This window comes from Rhopilema esculentum, chromosome 14, assembly GCF_057945365.1.
Source record: "Rhopilema esculentum isolate cy_ngs chromosome 14, ASM5794536v1, whole genome shotgun sequence".
Taxonomy (NCBI): Eukaryota; Metazoa; Cnidaria; class Scyphozoa; order Rhizostomeae; family Rhizostomatidae; genus Rhopilema; species Rhopilema esculentum.
The window spans coordinates 2,246,691-2,269,997 of record NC_142828.1 but is presented as its reverse complement, the minus strand read 5'-3'; the positions used below and the strand labels follow the sequence as shown (position 1 = coordinate 2,269,997).

The 23,307-nt window shown below is 38.4% G+C and overlaps 2 protein-coding genes across 2 annotated transcripts; one reads left to right on the top strand and one right to left on the bottom strand.

Moving 5' to 3' along the window:
• The first annotated feature begins 683 nt into the window (after positions 1-683).
• Positions 684-2,070, top strand: LOC135696345 (myophilin). Its single transcript, XM_065215716.2, has one exon. The coding sequence runs from the start codon at positions 1,058-1,060 to the stop codon at positions 1,643-1,645; it is 588 nt and encodes a 195-aa protein (XP_065071788.1). The 5' UTR covers positions 684-1,057; the 3' UTR covers positions 1,646-2,070.
• Positions 2,071-3,122: 1,052 nt separating this feature from the next.
• LOC135696140 (myophilin) lies at positions 3,123-5,604 on the bottom strand. Its single transcript, XM_065215423.2, has 2 exons — positions 4,884-5,604; positions 3,123-3,245 (listed from the first exon to the last, which is right to left on the bottom strand). The coding sequence occupies exon 1, from the start codon at positions 5,483-5,485 to the stop codon at positions 4,907-4,909; it is 579 nt and encodes a 192-aa protein (XP_065071495.1). The 5' UTR covers positions 5,486-5,604; the 3' UTR covers positions 3,123-3,245; positions 4,884-4,906.
• Positions 5,605-23,307: the final 17,703 nt, after the last annotated feature.

Here is a 23,307-nt window from a genome sequence, read left to right as displayed (position 1 = left end):
TAAGGTTGAAACGCCTAATCGTTATATTATAGCCTAATCATTATAACAAAATATTAGTTTATCACTATAATGATTTTTTATTACAAAATATTTATTAAGCACCCTCTCTCAATTTAGCCCCCCTCTCTTATAAGCCCCCTTAAAAGTGCTGACAAACAATAAACCCCTCGGGGAGGCTAAAAGAGAATTTACGATAGTCACTTCCCCCCTTTTCTCATCCTCTGAGTAGAGGGCTTCAATGCCCCTTGTGTAAGTAGGGCTTGTTCTGGAGACGAATCATGCCCGTCTTCCAGACATGCACTAGCCCCCGTTTCGGGGTTATTGCACATGCGCAGAACAGCTTTGGGAATACTGTTATTAATGCGCATGTGCTGTGACCCCGCAACACTGATTGGTTTAAGACGGTATTGTTTCAAAACAAAGGACTGATAGTTTCGTCTTCCGAACCTTTGTTTCTTGCAAATACGAGCAGGTTACAGCAAACTGTGAAATGTTTACGACGCTGCATAAACAATTTCATTAGTCATGTTTAAATAGCGTACTTTTTAGCATCAAATTTCAAGATGTATTTGCTTGTTTTTCTGCACCTAACTGATTTCTTTTCCTTTAACGTTTTTTGCTATTCAGTAACGTGTTGTTACTGAATAAAAAAAATGGGGACACAGAATCTCTATTCTGTGGTGGGGAGCCTATAGGTTAGACATTGATGACAAATATAAGATATAAAGAAGCAACTGCAAAGCTTGAAATGATGTTGACGTTAAGAGACATAGCAATGTTTTTTATATTAGACTGAAGTCATTGCAATGCCAAATTTAGTTGAACGTGATCGAGTCTTGATCAATTAAAAACTTAATTCGAACGTTTAAGGCATGTGTTTGAGATATCGTCTTTGTTTTGTTGGTTTGTACATGTTGACACAAACTTATGGCAATACCTGCCGCGAATTATCTAGAGAAACCAAACAAAGACTGAAGCTCACATGTAGACAGGTGGCTCATCACACAAGGCCTCTTGCAGTTTCTCATTATCGTGGCTACTCGTTGAATATTACGAAATGTCGTCAAGGCCTTTTGGCTACGGTTTAACAGCAGAAACTAAAAGTAAAATTAACTCGAAATACTCAGAAGAATCTGAGCAGCAGGCAGTGTGGTGGATAGAGAGTGTTCTTGGCGAAGAGGCCTTCAATGGAGCAGTCGGCGCCAAGGAGGTGCATTGTGCTTTGCGAGATGGGCGAATTCTGTGCCGATTAATCAACGCGTTAAACCCAGAATCAAAGAAAATCAAGTTTAATGATAAAGAGAAGTTAATGCCTTTTAAAATGATGGAAAACATAGGTTTGTTTTTGAGTGAATGCGAGAAATATGGCTGCTCTAAGACAGATCTTTTTCAAACGGCTGATCTTTATGACAATCAAAACATGCATCAAGTGATTTGTGCTATTCACGCACTTGGAAGAAAAGCTAGAGCTAATGGCTATGACGGGCCATCATTAGGCCCAAGAGAGTCTGAGAAAAATGTCAGAGAATTTTCAGAAGAGCAACTCAAAGCTGGTCAGGGTATAATTGGCCTACAAATGGGTTCAAATAGAGGTGCCAATGCTTCTGGTGTGAATTACGGTAAAACAAGAGACATTTTACATTAAATGTCTATGTTCAAATAAAGAGTTTTATGTTGATAATAAAATTTGTAAGAACCTGTTTATTGACAGCGTAAAAAGTTTTGAGAATTCTGAAGTTACCGTGCTTTTCATGACCATGCGGTCAATTGAGATTCTCGTGCGTGCTCTATGAATTTATATACCTTGTTATTCCATTAATCAAGTCCGAAGATTTCTACGCTTTAAGACCACACACTCTCCACATTTTGGAACATAACCCGGCTTTTGACTGCATCTACTTGCTCGTTTTGCAGTAAATGAACTGTCTTATGCAATCCTTGAAATTGCTTCATGTTAGCCTTAATTAGTGTATATTCACTATTGTAAAAACTAACGTTAAATAATCTACAATACAATACAGTACGATACAATACAATGCAATACTTATTATTATGCCAATATTCTCACAACACATGCTGTCACTGAATTTTATCTTCAATTTCTCTTTACTACTGGAGAATACATATAAAAGGACTAATAGCGGACCTTGAAGTGACAAATAACCAGCGTCGTTTACTTTGTAGTTCTGGAAAGTTGTTAACATAGAATAGACGTTATAACAAGGCTCCAATTTATTTTCATAACTTAGAACTGTTTTAAAATTTACTTTTCTACTTTTCGTTACTTTTCTGACACTACGATGTTCTTGCAAAGCCTGACTTGCAAATGCGTAGTACATTGGCCTATTTAACGAAAAGCCAAGGGTGTGCTGTGTCAAGACCACAAACTTCATCCAGAAGACTGAAAATCTTTATTTGGTTTTCGGTAAATAATCAAAAAGGTCGGGCGAAAAAATTGCACTTGATCTGGGTCAAAGAAATATCAGGATATGAATATCATGGACACGAGACATCAAGAACGGGTTCTTTTGAAGAAGATCTTTGCGTTTTGACTCCTAATTATACAAAAAACGAGGCTTGTTTTGCGCAAAACTGTCCTTGTTACAGTTATATTGCTGCTGTAAGTAAAACCAAATTGCCTTGCTTGTTCTCCTCAAATCGAAAAGTTTAAAAGCCTTTGATATTCTGCAAATTTCAACAAAACTTGCTGATATTGGAAATTGGAAAACAACATGCAAACAGATATTGTTTTGTTTCCATTAAAATCATACAAAATGTAAAAGATATCAGATACACTCATTTTTATAAGAAATATACTCGCATATTCCTGTCTCGTTGTTGAAAAGTTGACTTTTTTCAAAAAACGTGGTTTTCTATTCGGGAACGAGGCAATGCGATGTTCTCTTGAAACCATATCAGATTTGAAAAATAATACTTTAAGAATGTATTTAACTTTAAGAACACTAGTTACCAAACATTTGTCAAGAATATCGAGGCGGGACAAAATTAATAGTATTCTTTTAAGAAAATTGCGTAAGCAATATGGTATTCTCTCTAAGGCCTTTAGGACGATTTTTTGTATCGTAATTTGACGGTTAAGAAAAGGCAAAAAAAACAGAATAGAGGGGAAACAATTGTATTTTGCATCATGTTAAATAATACTTCTTCAGTTTTTTTTCTATCAACAATTCAGTCCAATTCTTGATGGCGCATCTATTTTGATGTCTTTCACAATTGCAGAAGACCTAAAACGTAGAAAAATTACAAAACCGGAAATGAAATTATTGGCTTCTTCAAACGCAGAGCAATACACTATTTTGGATATAATCCACAAGATCAATATGAGAGGCTTTTGGTAAAATTGAATTTTGCCTGACATAAGTTTCACTTTTAGCGCTACCATACCAGCATCTTGGGTTCGCTTTCACCATCAATGGCGGCGCCAGCCAATAAGCACTGAGGGGGGCCAAAAAAAATTTCGACCACACCCTTTTATCACCAGAAAACGCCCTTTTACCAACAGGGAAGCCAATTTTTTCCGAACGAGAACATCCATGACTAACTTTTGGTTACGTTGAGGCAGTTTGAAAATCATAGGATTACATCACAAAAAGGAGGCTGTCAAAAAATGACCCCTTCCCCAACATTTTCTCATCGAATTTAGACGAGATACAAAATCGATCCTGCCGACAACTGGGGGGGGGGGGGACGTGTCAGTGGCGCCGCTACTGTTCACCATGCTTTGCATACTGAGCTCGAAATACGGAGTTTATCGCAAAATAGACCCCCAATATCTATAAGATTGAAACTCAAGAATTAAAAAGCAGAAATTAACCAAAAATTAATCTCGAGGGTCTTGGACTCGCTTCAGTCACTAAAACTACCCCCGTCCCTGCTTTCCTCTTGGGATCTACAATCTGCCAAAAACGTCAATATCGCACGTGTCGAATGAGGGCTCGGTTGGTCGCTGTTGATTTGTGGCCGCTGTTTATTCCTTGCTTTATGTTGTAGTTATACCCAGGCACATTTCCAAGTGGGTGGGCGATCCTTTCTTTGCCGGCAAGTTTGCAAATTTGCCAACTAAGCCCCCTATATGTAACACCCCACATGCCTCTCCCTTTAGCGACGGGTCTGGTAATATCAAAATGTAATAACTACAATTATTACCGATTTACCTTAAGCCTTAGGGCACTGGGCTCGAAAATCATTATGATTTATCGCGGTGTCCAAGACAACATCTTTTATCTTTATTCTCTGATCCAGGCAATTTTTATTTTCACATTTGGCAAAAATGGATCAGAGAATTGAAATCTTCATGTTTAAAATTAGTCTGTGCTGAAAATTTCAAGTTGTTTGGGCTGTCAGACAGCAAATTAACCCATTTTCAAGATTTAGTTTTTCTTATACATTCCAATGGAATTTGTTGCTGCAGTGAAATTTTTCCACTGAAGCAAACTCGCAAAATAACATAATTTTCTTCAGTATAGGCTGATTCAAAGATGAAGATTTCAATTCTGAAGTCCATTTTTGCGAAAGATCCATGGATAGCGATATACAAAATCAATGACGTCAACCCGGAACGGAGAATATTACTAAAATTCTGTTGTAATTAAAATCATTGTTAAAATCATATGCTTGATACTCATATATACCGTATTATATTGTAAGTAATTGTGTAAGTAAGAGCGGAAATAGAAGATAGGAGTGTAGAAGCGGAGGAGCGTGTCCTCTGCTTTGCATTCTGTTTACGCGCTCGAAATTCTGTGGCTCTGGAACCCAGAGTAGAAATCAGGATTCCCCGTCTGATACATTTATTCAAAAACTAGAATTCATAAACTACCCGGAAGTTTGAAATGTATAGGAAAGTAAAGAAATAACCATACCTTCAGCGGATCGAAGAGATTTCTCAGTCAATTATGGCTCTCGTCTTTCCGAAATTTTGCCCAGCTTGACTTGCCCCTTTGTTGTATCCTGCCTGCAAACCAATGATACCATCTCCTGCTCTCCTCTGCTGTTCTGTAAATTCACGTTTGTTTGCAGTTGCCTCCTTGGGGCCTAAACCTGGTCCTCTGTAACCAACTGACGGAGCCTTTCTGCCCAGGGCATGTATGCCGTCAATCACTTGCGTCATATTTTGGTTTTCATACAGGTCAACTGTCTGAAATGTATCGAGTTTCTGTATCCCTATTGCCATACATGCATCCAAAAAATTACCAATATTTTCCATCATTTTGAATGCCATTTTCGAGTCGTTGATTTTTTTCACACTTCCTGGTTTGATTTTGTTTATCAACTTGCAAAGTATAACTCCATCCTTCAACTTCTGGTGCACAGCATCAGAGCCTTGCACCCCACCAAAAACCCTTTCACCAAGGACAGCTTCGATCCATTGTAATGCCTCTCTCTCCCTTCCTGAATCATACTTGCTGCTCAGCTTCCCCCTCACTTCTGCAGTGAAACCGTAACCGTCAGGTCGATCAGCCATATTGAAAAAACCTTGATACAAGAAGCTGAACGTCTTCCAATGCTTCAAATCCTTGAAAACGCCCGGATCCGATCGGTACACCCTTTAACATCGCAAAAACAATAGGCATGGGCGTAGATGTCATTATCTTTAGCAATATTACGCTGGGATTTCAACTGTTCAAGCAGCTTGACATGTTGTGAAAGCAAAAGCAGGTACAGCCTGCTGTGTTAACAAACAGACCTTTATCCATGTTTCGTTTTTAATCTATTTCACAGACCCAATATCACAGAATCTATTCTGTGCCAATAAAATAAAATAATTTCACTGCACGGGAAAGTATTAACCAGTTATCCAACAACGTGAAATTCTTCAAAGTTGTTATACAAGCTTTAGACCTCTATGCTCTTCGAACTGTATATTTTCAACTTCCTTTCTCATATTGAACAAATACTTTCCTCTTTACGCATACACGTTACTGATATGAAATTTAAAAGACAAGTGACACGCTTTTGGCGCCAAATTTTTTTCTTCTTTTAACTAAAAGTAAAATGCTGTATGAGAGTGTTGTTGAAATATTTTTCTATTCGGATTTCATTTTCCTACTTAAAAACCCTTTTCAAATTATGGCGGGAAATGAATCACGTGACACCGTGACGTAGATTGTGATAATTTGTTATTGCTGCTACTGGTATACAGTGCAATATTAACGTTTACTGCACGCTTCTAAACGAATTCAGTTCGTCTGGTAGGGTCACGTGATAAAAAGCAAAATCGCGTCCCCTGCGCCCCCTGATTAGAATTTTTTGTTCTAAACCAGGAAAAACTTACTTTTAAATGATGATCTACAAGTTAATGAAAAGAAAAGATAGGGTGAAAAGTGTGTCACTTGTCCTTTAATGGATTAAATTGAGGAAATGCAGAAGAATAGAGTTGTTTATTTCAATAATATCTTCTAGTTTTGCATGAAACAACACCAAAACAAAAGAGCAGCACTTTCATTGTATTCCTTTTTTTCAATATGGAATTTTTCATGCTTCTTTTGGAGCTGTCCAAAACAAGTTTCTTCTTTCCACCTTCTGGTTGTGAGCTTTGAAATCTACAATACAATCATGATACAATGGATACAAAAGTCAGTGCCGTAACAATGGGAACTAAAGGGATTTTTTTTTCATAAGCCGGCGACAGGGACCTGGGGCAAAAAGAAAGGTGGGACTTGTGATAGGTCCATGAAGACTCCGTTTACACTGTGCCGGATAAAATTTATCCGCATAAAACTTGTTCAGATTGATTTGCGGTTACACTGTGCCGCACAAATTTTGTCCATTTTGCCCTCCCGTTTACACTGTGCCGGATAACTGCAGTCACATGACCTAAATCATGCACAGAACACCCAAAATGAAGTCTTCTCTGGGCAACAAAAGAATAACAAAATTCCCGCCAACGTACAAAGACTTCATACTCTCCTCAGAATCATCTGCTTCTCTTTTAGACCAAATCCAAAGATATTGTCAATACAAATAAGGCCTAGTTTGTTTTAATAGTTGGTTCTTGAAACAAAATGACACTGAACTAGCAACGAAAGTAGGGAAAGCTGATAAGTGTGTAAGAAGGAGGAACCGCAGAATAGGTTGTCCGCCGGATTCTGTGAATCTTGCAATGAGTGTTGTTACGAAAGATATACAGGAACAAAGCAATACGACGACGAGAATCCAATGTCATGAGATAACATTTTCCAAAATAAATTAAATTTAAGGAATATACTAATATTTCGCCCCGGCAAAACAGGGCGTCATCAGAGTAAATGAAACGAACGAGTGAATGAATTTGAAATGTGAGATGTGAATGGTGTGAATGCAGCGCAGTGGAGAAAAAAAGGATGATGAAAGTGGGGGAGGGAAGGGAGGTGGGTGATGTAAGGGGATGATAATGATGACTATGAATATGAATATAGAAAAACAACAATTATAATAATAATAATTGTGATGGAACTGAGAATAATGTAATGTTGATGATAGTAATGGTGGTGATGACGATTAATAGTGGTAGGAAAAACATGGTGTGGGTTGTGAGGGCGGCGTGATAGGTGATAAGTTGTTTTGTAAAGTTAACGGTCGGTGGTTCTGTTCATGCCGTTGGGATGTTCAAAGCTGATAAGGCTGCGTTTACACGGGGCCGGTGTCATATGCGTTTCTGCATGGGCATGCGTTTGTGCATGGGCTGAGACACATCTGCGTTTCAAATGTTTAAGTGTAATGGCGGACATGGAGGGCCTAGCTGTGAGGCACACAACGCGCACATCCAATATAAACAATACAAAACCAAATCAAAGTTCTAGAAATTAACAAAATATCAAATACTCAAATAAATAAACCTATTGACATGAAAAAACTCAGAAAAAAATTTACAATCATGCTATTGATAAGATGAACTACCATTGTAGTGATATTGATAACTACCATCCGCTTAGCCCATGCAGAAACGCATAGAAAATTTCAGTGTTATGCGTTTCTGCATGGGGCATCTGAAATCAAAACACCATCGAATTTCATCGCAAATGAATGCTTACTAGCAAGAAATGATAGCAACAACCTGATATAGGTCAAACTTTTTGATGGAAGTAGCATTTTTGAATTTTTATCATTTTTTGTAGTTTGCCTTAGGCCCATGCAGAAACGCATAGAAAATTTCAGTGTTATGCGTTTCTGCATGGGGCATTTAAAATCAAAACACCATCGAATTTCATCGCAAATGAATGCTTACTAGCAAGAAATGATAGCAACAACCTGATATAGGTCAAACTTTTTGATGGAAGTAGCATTTTTGAATTTTTATCATTTTTTGTAGTTTGCCTTAGGCCCATGCAGAAACGCATAGAAAATTTCAGTGCTATGCGTTTCTGCATGGGGCATCTGAAATCAAAACACCATCGAATTTCATCGCAAATGAATGCTTACTAGCAAGAAATGATAGCAACAACCTGATATAGGTCAAACTTTTTGATGGAAGTAGCATTTTTGAATTTTTATCATTTTTTGTAGTTTGCCTTAGGCCCATGCAGAAACGCATAGAAAATTTCAGTGCTATGCGTTTCTGCATGGGGCATCTGAAATCAAAACACCATCGAATTTCATCGCAAATGAATGCTTACTAGCAAGAAATGATAGCAACAACCTGATATAGGTCAAACTTTTTGATGGAAGTAGCATTTTTGAATTTTTATCATTTTTTGTAGTTTGCCTTAGGCCCATGCAGAAACGCATAGAAAATTTCAGTGTTATGCGTTTCTGCATGGGGCATTTAAAATCAAAACACCATCGAATTTCATCGCAAATGAATGCTTACTAGCAAGAAATGATAGCAACAACCTGATATAGGTCAAACTTTTTGATGGAAGTAGCATTTTTGAATTTTTATCATTTTTTGTAGTTTGCCTTAGGCCCATGCAGAAACGCATAGAAAATTTCAGTGTTATGCGTTTCTGCATGGGGCATCTAAAATCAAAACACCATCGAATTTCATCGCAAATGACTGTTTACTAGCAAGAAATGATTGCAACAATCTGATATAGGTCAAACTTTTTGATGGAAGTAGCATTTTTGAATTTTTATCATTTTTTGTAGTTTGCCTTAGGCCCATGCAGAAACGCATAGAAAATTTCAGTGTTATGCGTTTCTGCATGGGGCATTTAAAATCAAAACACCATCGAATTTCATCGCAAATGACTGTTTACTAGCAAGAAATGATAGCAATAACCTGATATAGGTCAAACTTTTTGATGGAAGTAGCATTTTTGAATTTTTATCATTTTTTGTAGTTTGCCTTAGGCCCATGCAGAAACGCATAGAAAATTTCAGTGCTATGCGTTTCTGCATGGGGCATCTGAAATCAAAACACCATCGAATTTCATCGCAAATGACTGTTTATTAACAAGAAATGATTGCAACAATCTGATATAGGTCAAACTTTTCCATGCAAGTAGCATTTTTGAATTTTTTATCATTTTTTGTAGTTTGCCTTAGGCCCATGCAGAAACGCATAGAAAATTTCAGTGTTATGCGTTTCTGCATGGGGCATCTAAAGTCAAAACACCATCGAATTTCATCGCAAATGACTGTTTACTAACAAGAAATGATTGCAACAATCTGATATAGGTCAAACTTTTCCATGCAAGTAGCATCTTTGAATTTTTATCATTTTTTGTAGTTTGCCTTAGGCCCATGCAGAAACGCATAAAAAATTTCAGTGTTATGTAAAGTCTACGAACCATCTCTTCTTGTTCGTTATAAAGGACACTTGCAAGACTTGATAGGGACAATGTCGATGGGATACTTAAATGAGGGGCCAACGAGACTGGACCTTGGAAAAATTATAAAAACCATGCCCTTTCAAATACTAAATGTTGTATGTCTTGATGTTTCTTAACGGTTTAGACTCAACAATTAGTGATGTTTCTGCTGGTTTAAATTGTGGTTTAACTGGTAAAATGTTCTGTTCCCTTTTCGGTTATTGAAAATAATAAGATACCGAAAGAGGACAACTTGAATAACTGAAGAGTGCTTTTCATAAAGGTTTTCTATTAAATTTGCTATTAAAAATTCATTAAGAGTTTCAGAGAATTTCAGCTGAACATCAGGGTAGCATTTCTTCATGAGCTTAGTAATGTTTTTCTTAATGCCGAGGCTATAGTTTCTTTAAAATGGTAAAAAGAACAAGAGAAGCTGTTTATTACTGTCAAGGTCAGAGGTTTTAGTAGTAGGTTTAAACTGTTAAAGACACGGATTAACTGATTAATTCGTATTCAGATCATCTAAACCAATCTCTAATTCATTCATCTTTAAAGATCGTGACACTCCACTTTTGTGCTCTAACGTTATTTACAAGTTTACTTGTAGTGGCTGCAGCGCCATTTATTATGGCAAAACATCTCGAAATCTCATGATTCGATGTAGATAGCATTTGGGAATCAACAAACAGTCAAGGTGTTAAAACAGTTAGCCCTTTCTTCATTCACGATCATATTTCCAAAACTGGAACCCGCATTAAAATCAAATTCTTATAAAAAAGATCTATCCTTAAAAGAAGTGGCTGTCTTAAGATTAAACTAACTTACTAGAAGCAATTTTTATTATTCAGATAATGAATGATTAAAAAACCCATATTGATTTTTAGGCTCTTTGTTTTATTGCGTAAGAAAGTTATTGCGAGATTGCTTCATCCATTTGGAAATGTCATAATTTCTGTTGTTTTTCTCTCTGTAAGAGGCAAGTGCGATGCAGCAGAGAATAGAAAAAGCCACCAACGGGTCCCTTCTGTATAGGCCCCCGACAAATCAGTTCCCATATTGTTAAGCCCCACTTGAGGCTTAGCGCTGAATAATGTACATGGTTTTAGCCAGTGATAAATCATGTATTAAAAAAAATATGTTTTGATGGTATTATTTTTGTTTTAAAGTCGATTCCAACAGTAACTTTTCAATTCATAGCTTTTACAATTTTGATTTTTTTCAGGCAGCGCTACAAAATTTTCAAAAAAGCAAATTTGCTCTAGCCCATTACAGAAACATCTCAAATTACAAGAACCGCCCTCCTCCCCAGGCCAAATCGAGTATTAATGGTACTTGGAAAAGTAGTACCCCCAAATCGATTTAAAAAGCTGCCACTGGGAGAGGCCAAAATAGAAAAGTGATTAATAGAGCCGTGGCGAGGCAGGCCTTGTTAGGAAAGGGGGGAGGGGGATGTTGCTTACGAAACTTCCTGAGTGAAAAAAAATTCCTGCAGTAAGGAAATTTCGAAATTACTTGAAGAAGGCCTGGTTTTTCCGATTTAGTACCAACAAGAAATCTTAAAACCTTCGCGGGAATATCATTAGGGACGGATTTCAGCGGCAATGATTGGGGGGTGTTTGATTGGATTTTGGTGCCACACCTTTCAGGTAACTGGAAAATGATGGAAAGGCCCATTTTAGAAATTAAACTTCTCGCTTCAAGGTGAAGAGGTTTAGGAAATAAAAAAAGTAAATTGTTCAATTATTTTTTCGCTACTAACCACCAAAAATATTTTTAACCGAATCAAAACAAAATTTACCAAAGGACACAAAAATATTGGGGGGTGGCGCACCCCCTACAGCCCCGTCCTGGTAAATCTGTCCCTGATTATCATATTAACGGAGTAACAATCATTGCCTGATTCTTTATTGATCTCTGAAGACGTAGGGGCTCTGAACTACTTACAATCTTTTTTCCATTGAACTGATTTTCCCTGAAAATTCCTATAAAACTACTATTGCGGGGCTGTGACAACCCAAACCCCACACCCTTCGATCGAGACACCCTCGGTGATGAGAAGAAGCAATAAGGCATCAATCTGAATAAGAAATCGAGCTTTAAAAACAAGTCCAACTGTTCTGTAAAACATCTAGTCATGCTTTAACTCGTATTTCAATTTTCATGGAGCCTGAGAAACTAAAACCGTTGATGTCTCAGATTGGCTATTGCCTGCTGATTTGCGTGTTTCGAGAAAGAAAATTTGAACAATAAGATAAAGTGAATTTAAGAGAGGGGCTTATAATAGCATATATTTATGATGCTTCTAGATTTGAAAAATTATTTGAAACTGAAAGCTCTTTAAGCCTTCATCAAATGATCCTGTATTTGCTTTTGGTAGAGGTCTACAAAACAATATCACATCTATGTTCTAGCTTCATAAAGCTAGCTTTGGTGAAAAAAATTCCTCACAATCTAACGTCTCTTGATGAACTACAATTGCCAACTTGCCTTGGAATCAGTATCAAACCATCATTTTTGTAGGAAAAAGTACGAGAAACACTATAACCAGAGTTGAAAAAACCCAGACTCCCTTTAGATATTCAAAATATATATTTAAAAAAGCCCATAAATGCAAAGCTTGCAAAAGCAAATAGTGTAAGATATTTTATTCAAATTTTGGTTTTTTTATTGTAACAAGTATTTCACTAATTTTATGTTTTTAATAGTAAATTTTATATTTTTGTAAGTGATTGGTAAGCATTTTCAGCCTTATTTATTTGCAAACCTTAAAATATTACTGAAAATAGAGCTGTGGAGGATGTCAATCAACTACTACTGGTTTACTTTTTTATCAGAATGGTAGGAATTCTATACTATCTGTGATTTATTCAAAATTGCCCAGAATTTGATTCCATGACCTGTGTAACAAGTTTATCTGGTTCTTTAGCCAAAAGAATAGTCATAAATCAGCAACTAATTTTATATCGTTGGCTTTGAATTATGGGAATCATTTTGGAGGAAGCTCTTTGTGTAAATCTGCATAATTTTATTCGTATAACGCATGATATTATCACATATTCTTAGCTTTATATTAACTAGTTGCTGTTTTCTAACTTACAAGTCTAAATTTGTTTTTAAAGTTTTGTGGCGATGGATCATTTCACAAACCTTTATTAAAAGTTGTCAGGAAACGCACATCCGTTGAAACACATTTGTGTCCTGTCTAACGCATATGCGCTTCACGCTATTCACAGCTAGGCCCTGCATGTCCGCCATTACACTGTAACACTTGAAACGCATATGCGTCTCGGCCCATGCAGAAACGCATGCCCATGCAGAAACGCATAGTACACCGGCCGAATATTTGGTCACTTAGGCCTTGCGTTTACACGGGTCCGGCTAAACCACCTCAAATTAGGTCACTATATATATATACATAATATATATATAATTTCACTCATATACAGAATTTATGTATATGTACATATATGGACACTAATATGAAGAAAAGAAAAAGCAAAGAAAAGGGAGGAGGGGGGGGGGGGGGTTTGTTGAAGATACGTAAACTGTTTATTAAGTTCAGAAGGATATAAAGTTCCAAGTTTAAAAATGATTCGCTTTTCCAGTGACTTTCCTTTTGCACTGTCCGTTGGGGCAAACAAGAGGCCAAGAAACTACCATGCATTTTCGTTTAATGGTGATTTTTACCTTTAAACAACTGGTGTTGCTATGGGAAGTAAACTTGGTCCTAGCTATGCTTGCCTTTTTGTTGGTTATCAGGAACACTTGACCTACAGTTCATATGATGGTTCTTTCTCTTGTCTAATCAGGAGATACATTGATGATATTGTCGGAGCTACATCATTACCACTTGCATCTCTACAAAATTTCATCAACTACACTAACAATTTCCATCCAGCGCTTCAATTCACACACACCATCTCCGAATACAGTGTACCCTTTCTTGACATCTTGCTCACCATCCAAAGCAACTCTATTACTACCTCTATCTTCTATAACGAAACAGATTCACACAGCTTTCTTGACTACTTTTCATCCCATCCACAAAAATGCAGAAATTCCATTCCATAGTCCCAGCTACGTCATCTCCGTCGCATCTGCTCCAGCAACGATGATTTTCAAGAAAAAGCGAAAGAAATGACATCCTTTTTCCATCACAATCACTACCCTGAAAAGATAATTATGTCTGCTATCACTAAAGTCAACAACATCACTCAGGATAAAGCCCTTAAACCAGTCAACAGAACAAATGCTGATAACCGTATAGCTTTTGCTCTCACCTACCACTCACTCAACAGACAAATTAAAGAAATTATATACAACAATCTCTCTATTCTACACAACGACTCAATTACAAAGGAAATATTCAAAGCTCCACCTCTGTTGGCCTACAGAAAGCATAAAACATCAAAGACTACCTTGTACGCAGCAACCTTCGTTCACCTGAATCTCCTGGTACCTCACCTTGCCACCACCACCTATGTCAAACCTGCAACCACATCAACCCATCTACCATCATTTCTAATGGAAACAAGTCATTTACTGTTAAATCAAGCTTCACCTGCTCTTCCTCATGTGTCGTATATTGCATCTCTTGCACCAAATCTAATGTTCTGTAAAGTGGTGAAACATCGCGCCAGATTAACAACAGGTTTGGCGAGCATTTACGTAATGCCAGGAACAAAATCCACCTCAACAACAAACACGACAGTGATCCTGATAGCAACATTTCCAAACATTTTAACCTGGCGAATCACACAGAAGATGACATGGTAGCTTCTTGGCCTCTTGTTTGCCCCAACGGACAGTGCAAAGAGAATGTCACTGGAAAAACGGATAATTTTTAGACTTGGAAATTTATATCCTTCTGGACCTAATAAACAGTTTACGTAACTTCAATAACCCCCCCCCCCCCCTCCTCCCTTTTCTTTGTTTTTTCTTTTCTTCATATTAGTGTGCATATTTGTACATATACATAAATTCTGTATTTGCATATATGTATATATATTTATTTTTATTAGCTCTTTCCATATATATTTTTTTTCCATGCTCTTTTATCCGTCTTCCTATTCAATTTGTCGAATTCCATATTCCTTTAACGTTTTTTAGTTCTATCATCGTTTTTCAATTTTACCTGATAACGGACTATGCTCGAAACATCGTTAATTATTTTAAAAAAAAAATTTTTCCTGGTAAAATTTACTTACATTAATCGTTATTATAGGTAAATTTGTAGTCCACACACCGCCCCACCGCCCCCCCCCCCCCCCGCCAACAAGGCTTGCCTCGTGACGGCCCTGCCTGTTCTACAGAAATGTTTCTACGTTGCAATTGCTCATGAAGGTTTCAGGAAATTGCTTCCTTTGCCCGACGAGGTGTTGGGGGGTACCACACCCCTCAACACCTCCCTTTGGGGACACACTGCCTGCAATCCCCCTCTCTGTGATTGTTAATTGAAAACAAAATATTCCTATAATTTGGAGGGACGGATCCCTCTATGAACAGAATAAGCCATCTTTTCAGAATAAGCCACGACTCTGCCCCTTGACTAAGTAACATATTTGCCAATAAAAAGAAAGTTTTATGTGGACACTAAGGGCCATAAGCTCTACTTCAGATTGCTAGGCTTGCTTTCTTCCGGAATCTCTACTCCATGACTTAGCAGAATGTAAAGCAGGGGTTCTTAAGTATTTCGAGTGCCGGGCCCGAGAATATGATAAGCAGGCCTTTTGTTTCGTGTTCTTATTCATTCAATATTCAGTTACTTATTTTCATAAAATAAGATTTGAAAATGTGGATGATTGAAGTGAGAGAGGGAGGCCAATGATGGCACGGAAGAACAGGATGCTGGAGGGATTGCCTCAATTTGGAATACACGACAGAGTCACAGGCTCAAGGCCAGGGTTTCTCTCTTGCAGGAGGGGGGATGGTCTCGAAAAGCCCAAAACTGTAGCATAGTATATAAACTCTATAAAAAAGTTAGCACCAAATTGTGTAACTTTGCGTTTCTTGTACCAGAAAATCATTGTTAACGCTAAGATTAGGACGATAGGTTCATGGTATAGCTTTTTGCTGATATTAAGGAAAAAGCCTGAAAATTGTTATAACATGATGAAATGCATTGAGCTGCCATCTCGTGTCGTTCTTATAATACAGTTTTCGTATATAGAAACGGTTTCTTTTCTTTTACAACATATCCTTATGATTCACTTAATCAGTGTGACATGATCACAGTTGAGGTTGCGCCCTTCAGTTGAGCCCTAGCCGGGGCATTTCCTCGAAAGATATTTTTAGAGAAACGTGTCGTACCTGCTAGTGGTCACAACATTCCATCTTAAAGTGTGCGAATAAAGGAGAGGCCACGATAGCAGGCTGCTCGACGGACTCCGGAGGAAATCTTGCGGCGAAAAAACGATAAAATAGTTCAATCTGAAAATCGCTTCGTGGAAGTGAGATCCACCAAGAATCTTTTTTAAGGCTTTCTTCCTTAAAATCATACCTCGTTTTAGTTGATAATGAATTTTTTCTTGTCCTACTCAGTAAAGGCTGGCCACTTAGCTTGATCCTTAAATTGTCTATGAGTACATTTTGAAAGATGCAAAGAAGACATCTTGAAAAGCAGCCAAAGTGATCATCCTATTTTGGTAATAAAGCATTCTGTGCTTGTCTTTAATTGTAGTCTTTTGAAATATTCAGACTGTGTCCTTTGTTGGGAGAAAAAAAAATCTTCCACAAATTTTCGCCTGAGCTGTCTTAGAATTTAACATTTAAGGCATAAAAGGGGGTCCGGGTTAAAATACTGACATGTAACAGGATTGAGTTGCAAGCAGATTGAAATAACAGTTTTTGGTATTATCCAGTCATTCCTAAACGAAAACAAAAGGAAATTTCAGATTGACTCTGAGGTGGCTGTGGAAACTTGGCACAACACAGGGTGCGCTGTCAGCTTAAACCTGAAAACTTCTCTATGTAATGGAAAATCTTTCTATGTAATGGAGTAAAAAAAATTTTGCTAATTACGAATTAAACAACAAAATCAAGCAAAACATTTTCATGCAAATATAGTTAACTGAGCTACCTGTTTTTCATTTTGTCACTAGGATCCTCATATGTTTCAGAAAGCTCTAAAAATACATTGGATAAATGAGAGCTTTTCTTCTGTTCATTTTACGTGCATCGTAATAAAATAGACCTACCGTTCCCCCGGATCCTAGATCAAAATATATTGATAAAACAACAATTGCATATCTGTTGGGTATAAAAACAGGTGACAAACATCACTGACTACAGTTCTGCAAGGTGCTCTGCTGGCTGCTTCAAACAGGTAAATTCTTGCAATTTATTATGATATTTCTTAAAAATTGTGACGGAGCTTAAAGTATGATAATAAACAAGTTTAAAGCAACAGTCGATATTACCATTATTAACATTATAGGCTGAATGAATAGATATTTGAATGCAACTTTTAGTCAATGCGGGTATCGAGTCTTTTTTTTTGCATTTCAGAATTTCCCCCGAACAAGGCTAAGATGATCTTACTGCTGCTTTCAGTTTTGGTGGCCTGTGTGGGTTCTAAAGAGATCACGTGTAACACTTTCAATGAAGGTCTTATAGTATCAGGCAATGTGTGCAATTTTGAATGCTGCTTATCTCTAAGCCTACGGGAAATGCAACTTGGTGGCAAGGCGCTCCAGGAAGCATCTACAAAAAATCACGACAAGGTTGGCGGAAACTGCCCTCCCTTTGCTAAAAAGGGGAAGTCTTGCAACGAGAATGGACATACATACCCACATAAGGCTTTCATAGAATACGATGACTATCGGTCCCGCATCTGCAACAACGGTGAAGTTTTTAATTATGCCAGAGTGATGTATTTTAGATTTGGATGAGCTAAACACGAGACATCCTACAATCATGAAACTATTATTCTATTTGATTTATTCCTTCAGTAATTAAAAATTTTAAAGCAGAAAAAAGTCGTGCTTCTTTACATGTCTAAAATTATTGATTCATAGTAAATGATTGAAACAGGATGCAGTGATATTCTGTTTGACAATTCATTTGATTTCCTGCAATAATTCCACTCCACTATATTATGCTAACAAGCCCACCATATGATGATGTGCAATTAGCAAAAAAGTTTAAATGACTAGAAGAATAAAGTGTTTCTCTTTTGCTGAGACTTTGCATTTCTTTGTGTTATAAAGCTATCGTCGAGCACACTAAAATTTGCCTGATTTCTCAAGAGGACAAAATTTCTAAATCTGGGCACAAAATTGGCACTGTTCCGGTCTTCAACATTAAATAAAGAAATATTTTATGACCAATACTGAATAGTTTCTATAACCAAATTTGGTCCTTGAAGATTCGGATTTTAACTGATAAATCACTCTATGGTAGAAATCGAGAACCCTGAGAAATCATTTTGAATTTGTTGACACCTAGTGTTTTCTTTACAAAAGTGAATTGTTCCCTGACAGTTCGACAATACGTAATGTACTTTAATGCGAATGATTTATGTCGCTAAAGGTTCGCTTTGATTCTCGTGACCCACAGCTCAAGTTTGCGAATTTTCCAAAATACCAATGATTTTTCCGAAAACCCGTCAAATTTACCAATTTACCAATACTAATGCCCCCGGCCTCCCGGTATGATCTTGAAATTGTTATCTGGGCAAAATAAGCTAATGTAAATGTGTTATGGTTTCAAGTTTGAATGCTGTAGAGATAACTCACAGACCAAACTGATTCAATAATTCCTTTTTCCAAACCAGATGACCCTTATTTCATCCCCCTCCCTAAGCCAAGAGCCCCAGTGCTGATAGCAGTGCTATTCTATGTCCTGGGGGGGGGAGTACTCCCATTAAGGCCTGACAGGAGGATCCAGTCCGTTTGAGGGTCTTAACAAATGGCTACCAAATGGCCCATTTTCGATAATAACTGAACTGCTCAGTTTAGCTTGCGATTTCTTATAGAAAATTAACAAGATTTATCTTTCCCAAAACAACAGCAATCAATGATGAAGAAATTTGTCAAAATAGGACCAGGAGAGCACAAAGAAATGGATACTAGCAAGGAAATATTATCGGTTCTTTTGCTACCGTTTGAGGGGTTTTGTCAAAAGGCACTACCATTTGAGGGTAATTTTCTAAAATTTTAGCGTTGACCTTCCTTGACCCTGACCAGACTCCACTGTTCCCTGTATCTCGGAAAAGTGTCCTCTTCCGCACCCGATCAATATTTATTTTTGAATTCTACACCAAAAACTGGTCTTGAAAAAGTTGGTCTGGTAAAGTCCCTCGTCGGGCGGTAATTCTCCCCCTTGTCTCTCTGGACTACTAGTGCTCTGAACTTTCCGCATTTTGGACCGAATCATGGCAAGCGATTTCTATGCCAAATTGATATGTTGCTACACCAAATGGTACGCCAGAAGATACGCCCAGTTTGGAAAACAAAACAGAAACGAGGCAAGCAACAGCAACACATATACATTTCTGTCTTTTGTCTCGAGCTCGACGTGCATATGTTTATCTTTGCCTCGAGATGCAGCAGTAGAGTCTGAAGTAACCTCCCCCCCCCCCCCCACTTTTTGCAAAACAAGAGAGCGTTTTTCAAAATCTTTTGTTATGATAGCTAAATTATCCCTTGACCCATTCCCCTCTTTCCATCCTGCCTCGGAGCCCATGGAACACTGACAATTTTACAAGCATCATAAATCAAAGCAAGTTTTCAACAAAGGAAGCTCCTTCACAGAGTCAATTTAGCCCGCAGTCTTTTACGACTCCTGAGTCTATTAAAAATTTATATATGCAGTTTAAATCTTTGCCTAGCCCTAACCTAACAGTAGCAGAAAACGTTCAACTTGTTGAACTCTGGAAAAGTTATTCTGATATTTTTGCGTCGTCCTCCTTAGATCTAGGACATACACAAATAATCGAACATAAAATAAACACTGGTGATGCTAGGCCTATTAAACAACAGCCATACAGAGTCCCTAATACACAAATAGTGGAAATTGACCGTCACATTTCTAATATACTTGAACAAAACATTATTAGTGTGTCAACAAGTCCTTGGAGCTCTCCTGTAGTATTAGTTAAGAAGAAAGATGGTACCACTCGTTTTTGCGTGGACTATAGGAAGTTAATGCTGTTACGCGTAAGGATAGTTATCCTCTGCCTGGTATTGATGATGCTCTGGACGCTCTCGCAGGTTTTCAGCGCTTGATCTTCAATCTGGTTATCACCAGGTTGCTATGCATCCAAATTCTAAGGAGAAAACTGCCTTCATATCTCATTCAGGGTTATACGAATTCAATGTCCTCAGTTTTGGGCTAACAAATGCTTCACCTAATTATCAGCGCTTGATGGATAAAGTGTTGCACGGACTTGATTGGAAGATATGCCTTATCTATATCGACTATACAATCCAGTTTTTTTCAACATTTGATGAAAATATTGAACGTTTAAACCTTGTTTTTGATCGTTTGCGCAAAGCTAATCTAAAATTAAAGCCTTTGAAATGTCGCTTTGCTAGCAGGTCGGTTGACTTTCTTGGATTTGTTGTGTCGTCGGATGGAATATTGCCTGACCCAGATAAACTCACTGCCGTAAAGTCTTTTCCAGTGCCTAAATGTGTTAAGGACGTCCATAGTTTACTTGGCCTATGCAACTATTAAGGCTGTTTTGTTAAAGGTTTTGCGGCTATTGCTTCTCCACTCGATCGTTTAACGCATAAAAATACTGTTTTCCATTGGACTGCTGAATGTCAGCAAGCTTTCGAAGATTTGAAATTTTGTTTGTGCTCTCCTTCAATTTTGCAATACCCAAATTTTGCAGAACCATTCCATTTGTATACCGATGTTAGTCAATCAGCTTTAGGATACGTTCTGGGTCAAGTCATACATGGGAAGGAGCACGTTATTGCATATGGTGGACGTGAACAGTGCAGTGCAAAAAAACGGTACAGCACTACGGAGAGGGAAGCTCTTGCTGTTGTTAACGGGATAAAGAGGTGCCAGCCTTATTTGTCCGCTAATCACTTTTATGTACATACAGATCACGGTAACCTTTCTTGGCTTATGAATGTCAAGGATCCAACTGGTCGTTTAGCTCGTTGGGCACTACAGCTTCAGCAATATGATTTTGAAATTGTCCATAGGCCAGGACGCTTAAACGGTAATGCTGACGCTCTTTCTCGTCGTCTCTATGATGCTCCTTTGTCCGCTGTTGAACAAGGTTGCATGCTTTCTGTGCCTGTTGCTGTTCTTGTTCCACCTTGCCCACCTGCAGAATCACTCAATTTTCTGCAGCGTCAGGATAAAGATCTTGCTATGATTATTGCATATCTCGAAACTTCGCAATTTCCTTCAAGTGACACGCAAGCTCGCAATTTGCTGCTTACTATTGATTCGTATTATCTTGATAAATGAGGCCTTCTTTGCCATTGGTGGACGCCTGGCAAACGCCATGTGCATTCTCTTGTCTCCCAGTTGGTGATTCCCGCTTCTCTACGACACGATGTTCTCGTTGCATGTCACGATGATCCATCTGCTGGCCACTTAAGTACTGTCTAATCTAAACGTATGAGAAAGGTAGAAGTCGATGTTATTGGCATGGCATGTACAAAGACATTGAGCATCGATGCCACTCCTGTGTCAATTGCGCCATGAAGAAAATTCCGCGCCAACGTGGTAAAGCGCCTCATTTGCCTAAACCAGTTGAAGGAGATTTTGATCACGTTGCCATGGATATTTAGGGTCCTTTTCCGGCTACACATGATGGTAATTGATACATAATCGTGTTCTCCGATTATTATACAAGGTGGCCTGAAGCTTTTGATTTACCATCTATCGAGACTTCTCGAATAGTCAACCTGCTTGTCGACGAAATCCTGGCTCGTCAAGGTGCTCCTCGAACTCTCTTGTCGGATAGAGGTTCCAATTTTTTAGCAGCCGTCGTTAAAGAAACTTGCCGACTAATGAACACGCGTCGCACCCATACTACAGCCTACCACCCACAAACTGATTGCTTGGTTGAGCGTTTCAACGGTACTCTCCCTGAAGGCCTTTCCATGTATGTGATCAGTAACCAAAAAGACTGGGACAAGCATTTGCCAATGATTCTCTTCGCGTATCGTGTGTCACCACACGCAACCACCCACGAATCACCATTCTATCTGTTATATGGTCGCGAGCCACGCCTCCCGATTGATGCAGCTTTTTTGATTCCATCTTCGGAAAACCTTTCTTTGTCTGTGGCAGAACACCGTGCTCGGATCGTGCGGAAACTAGAAGATGCTCAGGACATTATTTCGTCGAGCACGCAACTTGCTCAGCAGCGTATGAAGGCGCAGCACGATAAACGTAGTCGCCCTTTACTTTATGAAGTCGGTCAACGCGTAAGGGTTTACACGCCTAAACATCGAAAAGGCTTATCGAAAAAGCTGCTGCATAATTATCACGGCCGATACCGTATCGTTTCGAAATTGTCTCCAGTGCACTTCAAGCTTCGCACGCTGGATAATCGTGTTGTCTCCGTACCCGTGAACGCATATCGTTTAAAACCGGACTGCGACCCAGCTGATCGTCCGTTTGATCCTCCAATTGCAAATTTGCGTGAGACTTCGGAATTGTGCGACTCAGACTTGCCTCCGGACAGCTTTTGCACTCCTGAGCCCGCAGAAGTCGTTTACGTGCCTCAAAAATCGCCCGTCACTGTGACTTCGGAAAAGGAACCTGACATAACACGCCCAGAATACACCTGGACACCAGAAATAATTCGAGACTTTGTCCCTGACGCAAACCAGGAGGTTTGATCTTAAGGGGGGAGGTATGTTACGCAATGGAGGCGCCGTTACATTGGAAGTGACCTTTGACTCGATCACGTCTTCATCATTTTATTTCCATGTGTTCGCTTGATGCTTGCTTTGCTGCTTATTTGGTAATTTTTAACTGTTCTGTTGATCTTTGAGCATTGTCTTGATGTTCATTGGTTAATTTTATGTGTATCATCCTTTTAGGACACTAATTGGACAATAGCTTAATCCGATTATACAGTAGCATCTAGCGTGCCAGCTTTAGGGTGGAGTGAGTCTTGATGGGCCAGCCGCTACGAGAGAAACTTTGTTGGTGAAAGAGATTTGACGTTTTTGTCGAAGTAGAAGTCCAGAAACACTTGCCGCGCCCAAGGTTCAGACTCAAGTCCAAGATCGTTCAAGCATCCTCTTTAAAGCTCGCAAAGATAATCTCAAGGTCGTGAGTTACCTTACTTATTATATTTTAGTAATTTAGTGGTTTAATCTCTTGATGTTACAGGTTTTTTACCGAAGAACTCGCAATTCTTTAGCCTTTTTTTGCTAGATTAAGCAAAAAGGTTAACAGCAAAGCAGCCGAAGTGGTCATGCTTTTTAGATAATATATCATTCTGTGCTAGTCTTTAATTCTAGTCTTTTGAAATGTTCAGACTGTGTCCTTTGTTGGCAGAAACAACGAACATCTTCTACAGATTTTCGCCTGAGCTGTCTTAGAATTTAATGTTTAAGGCAATAGAAGGGAG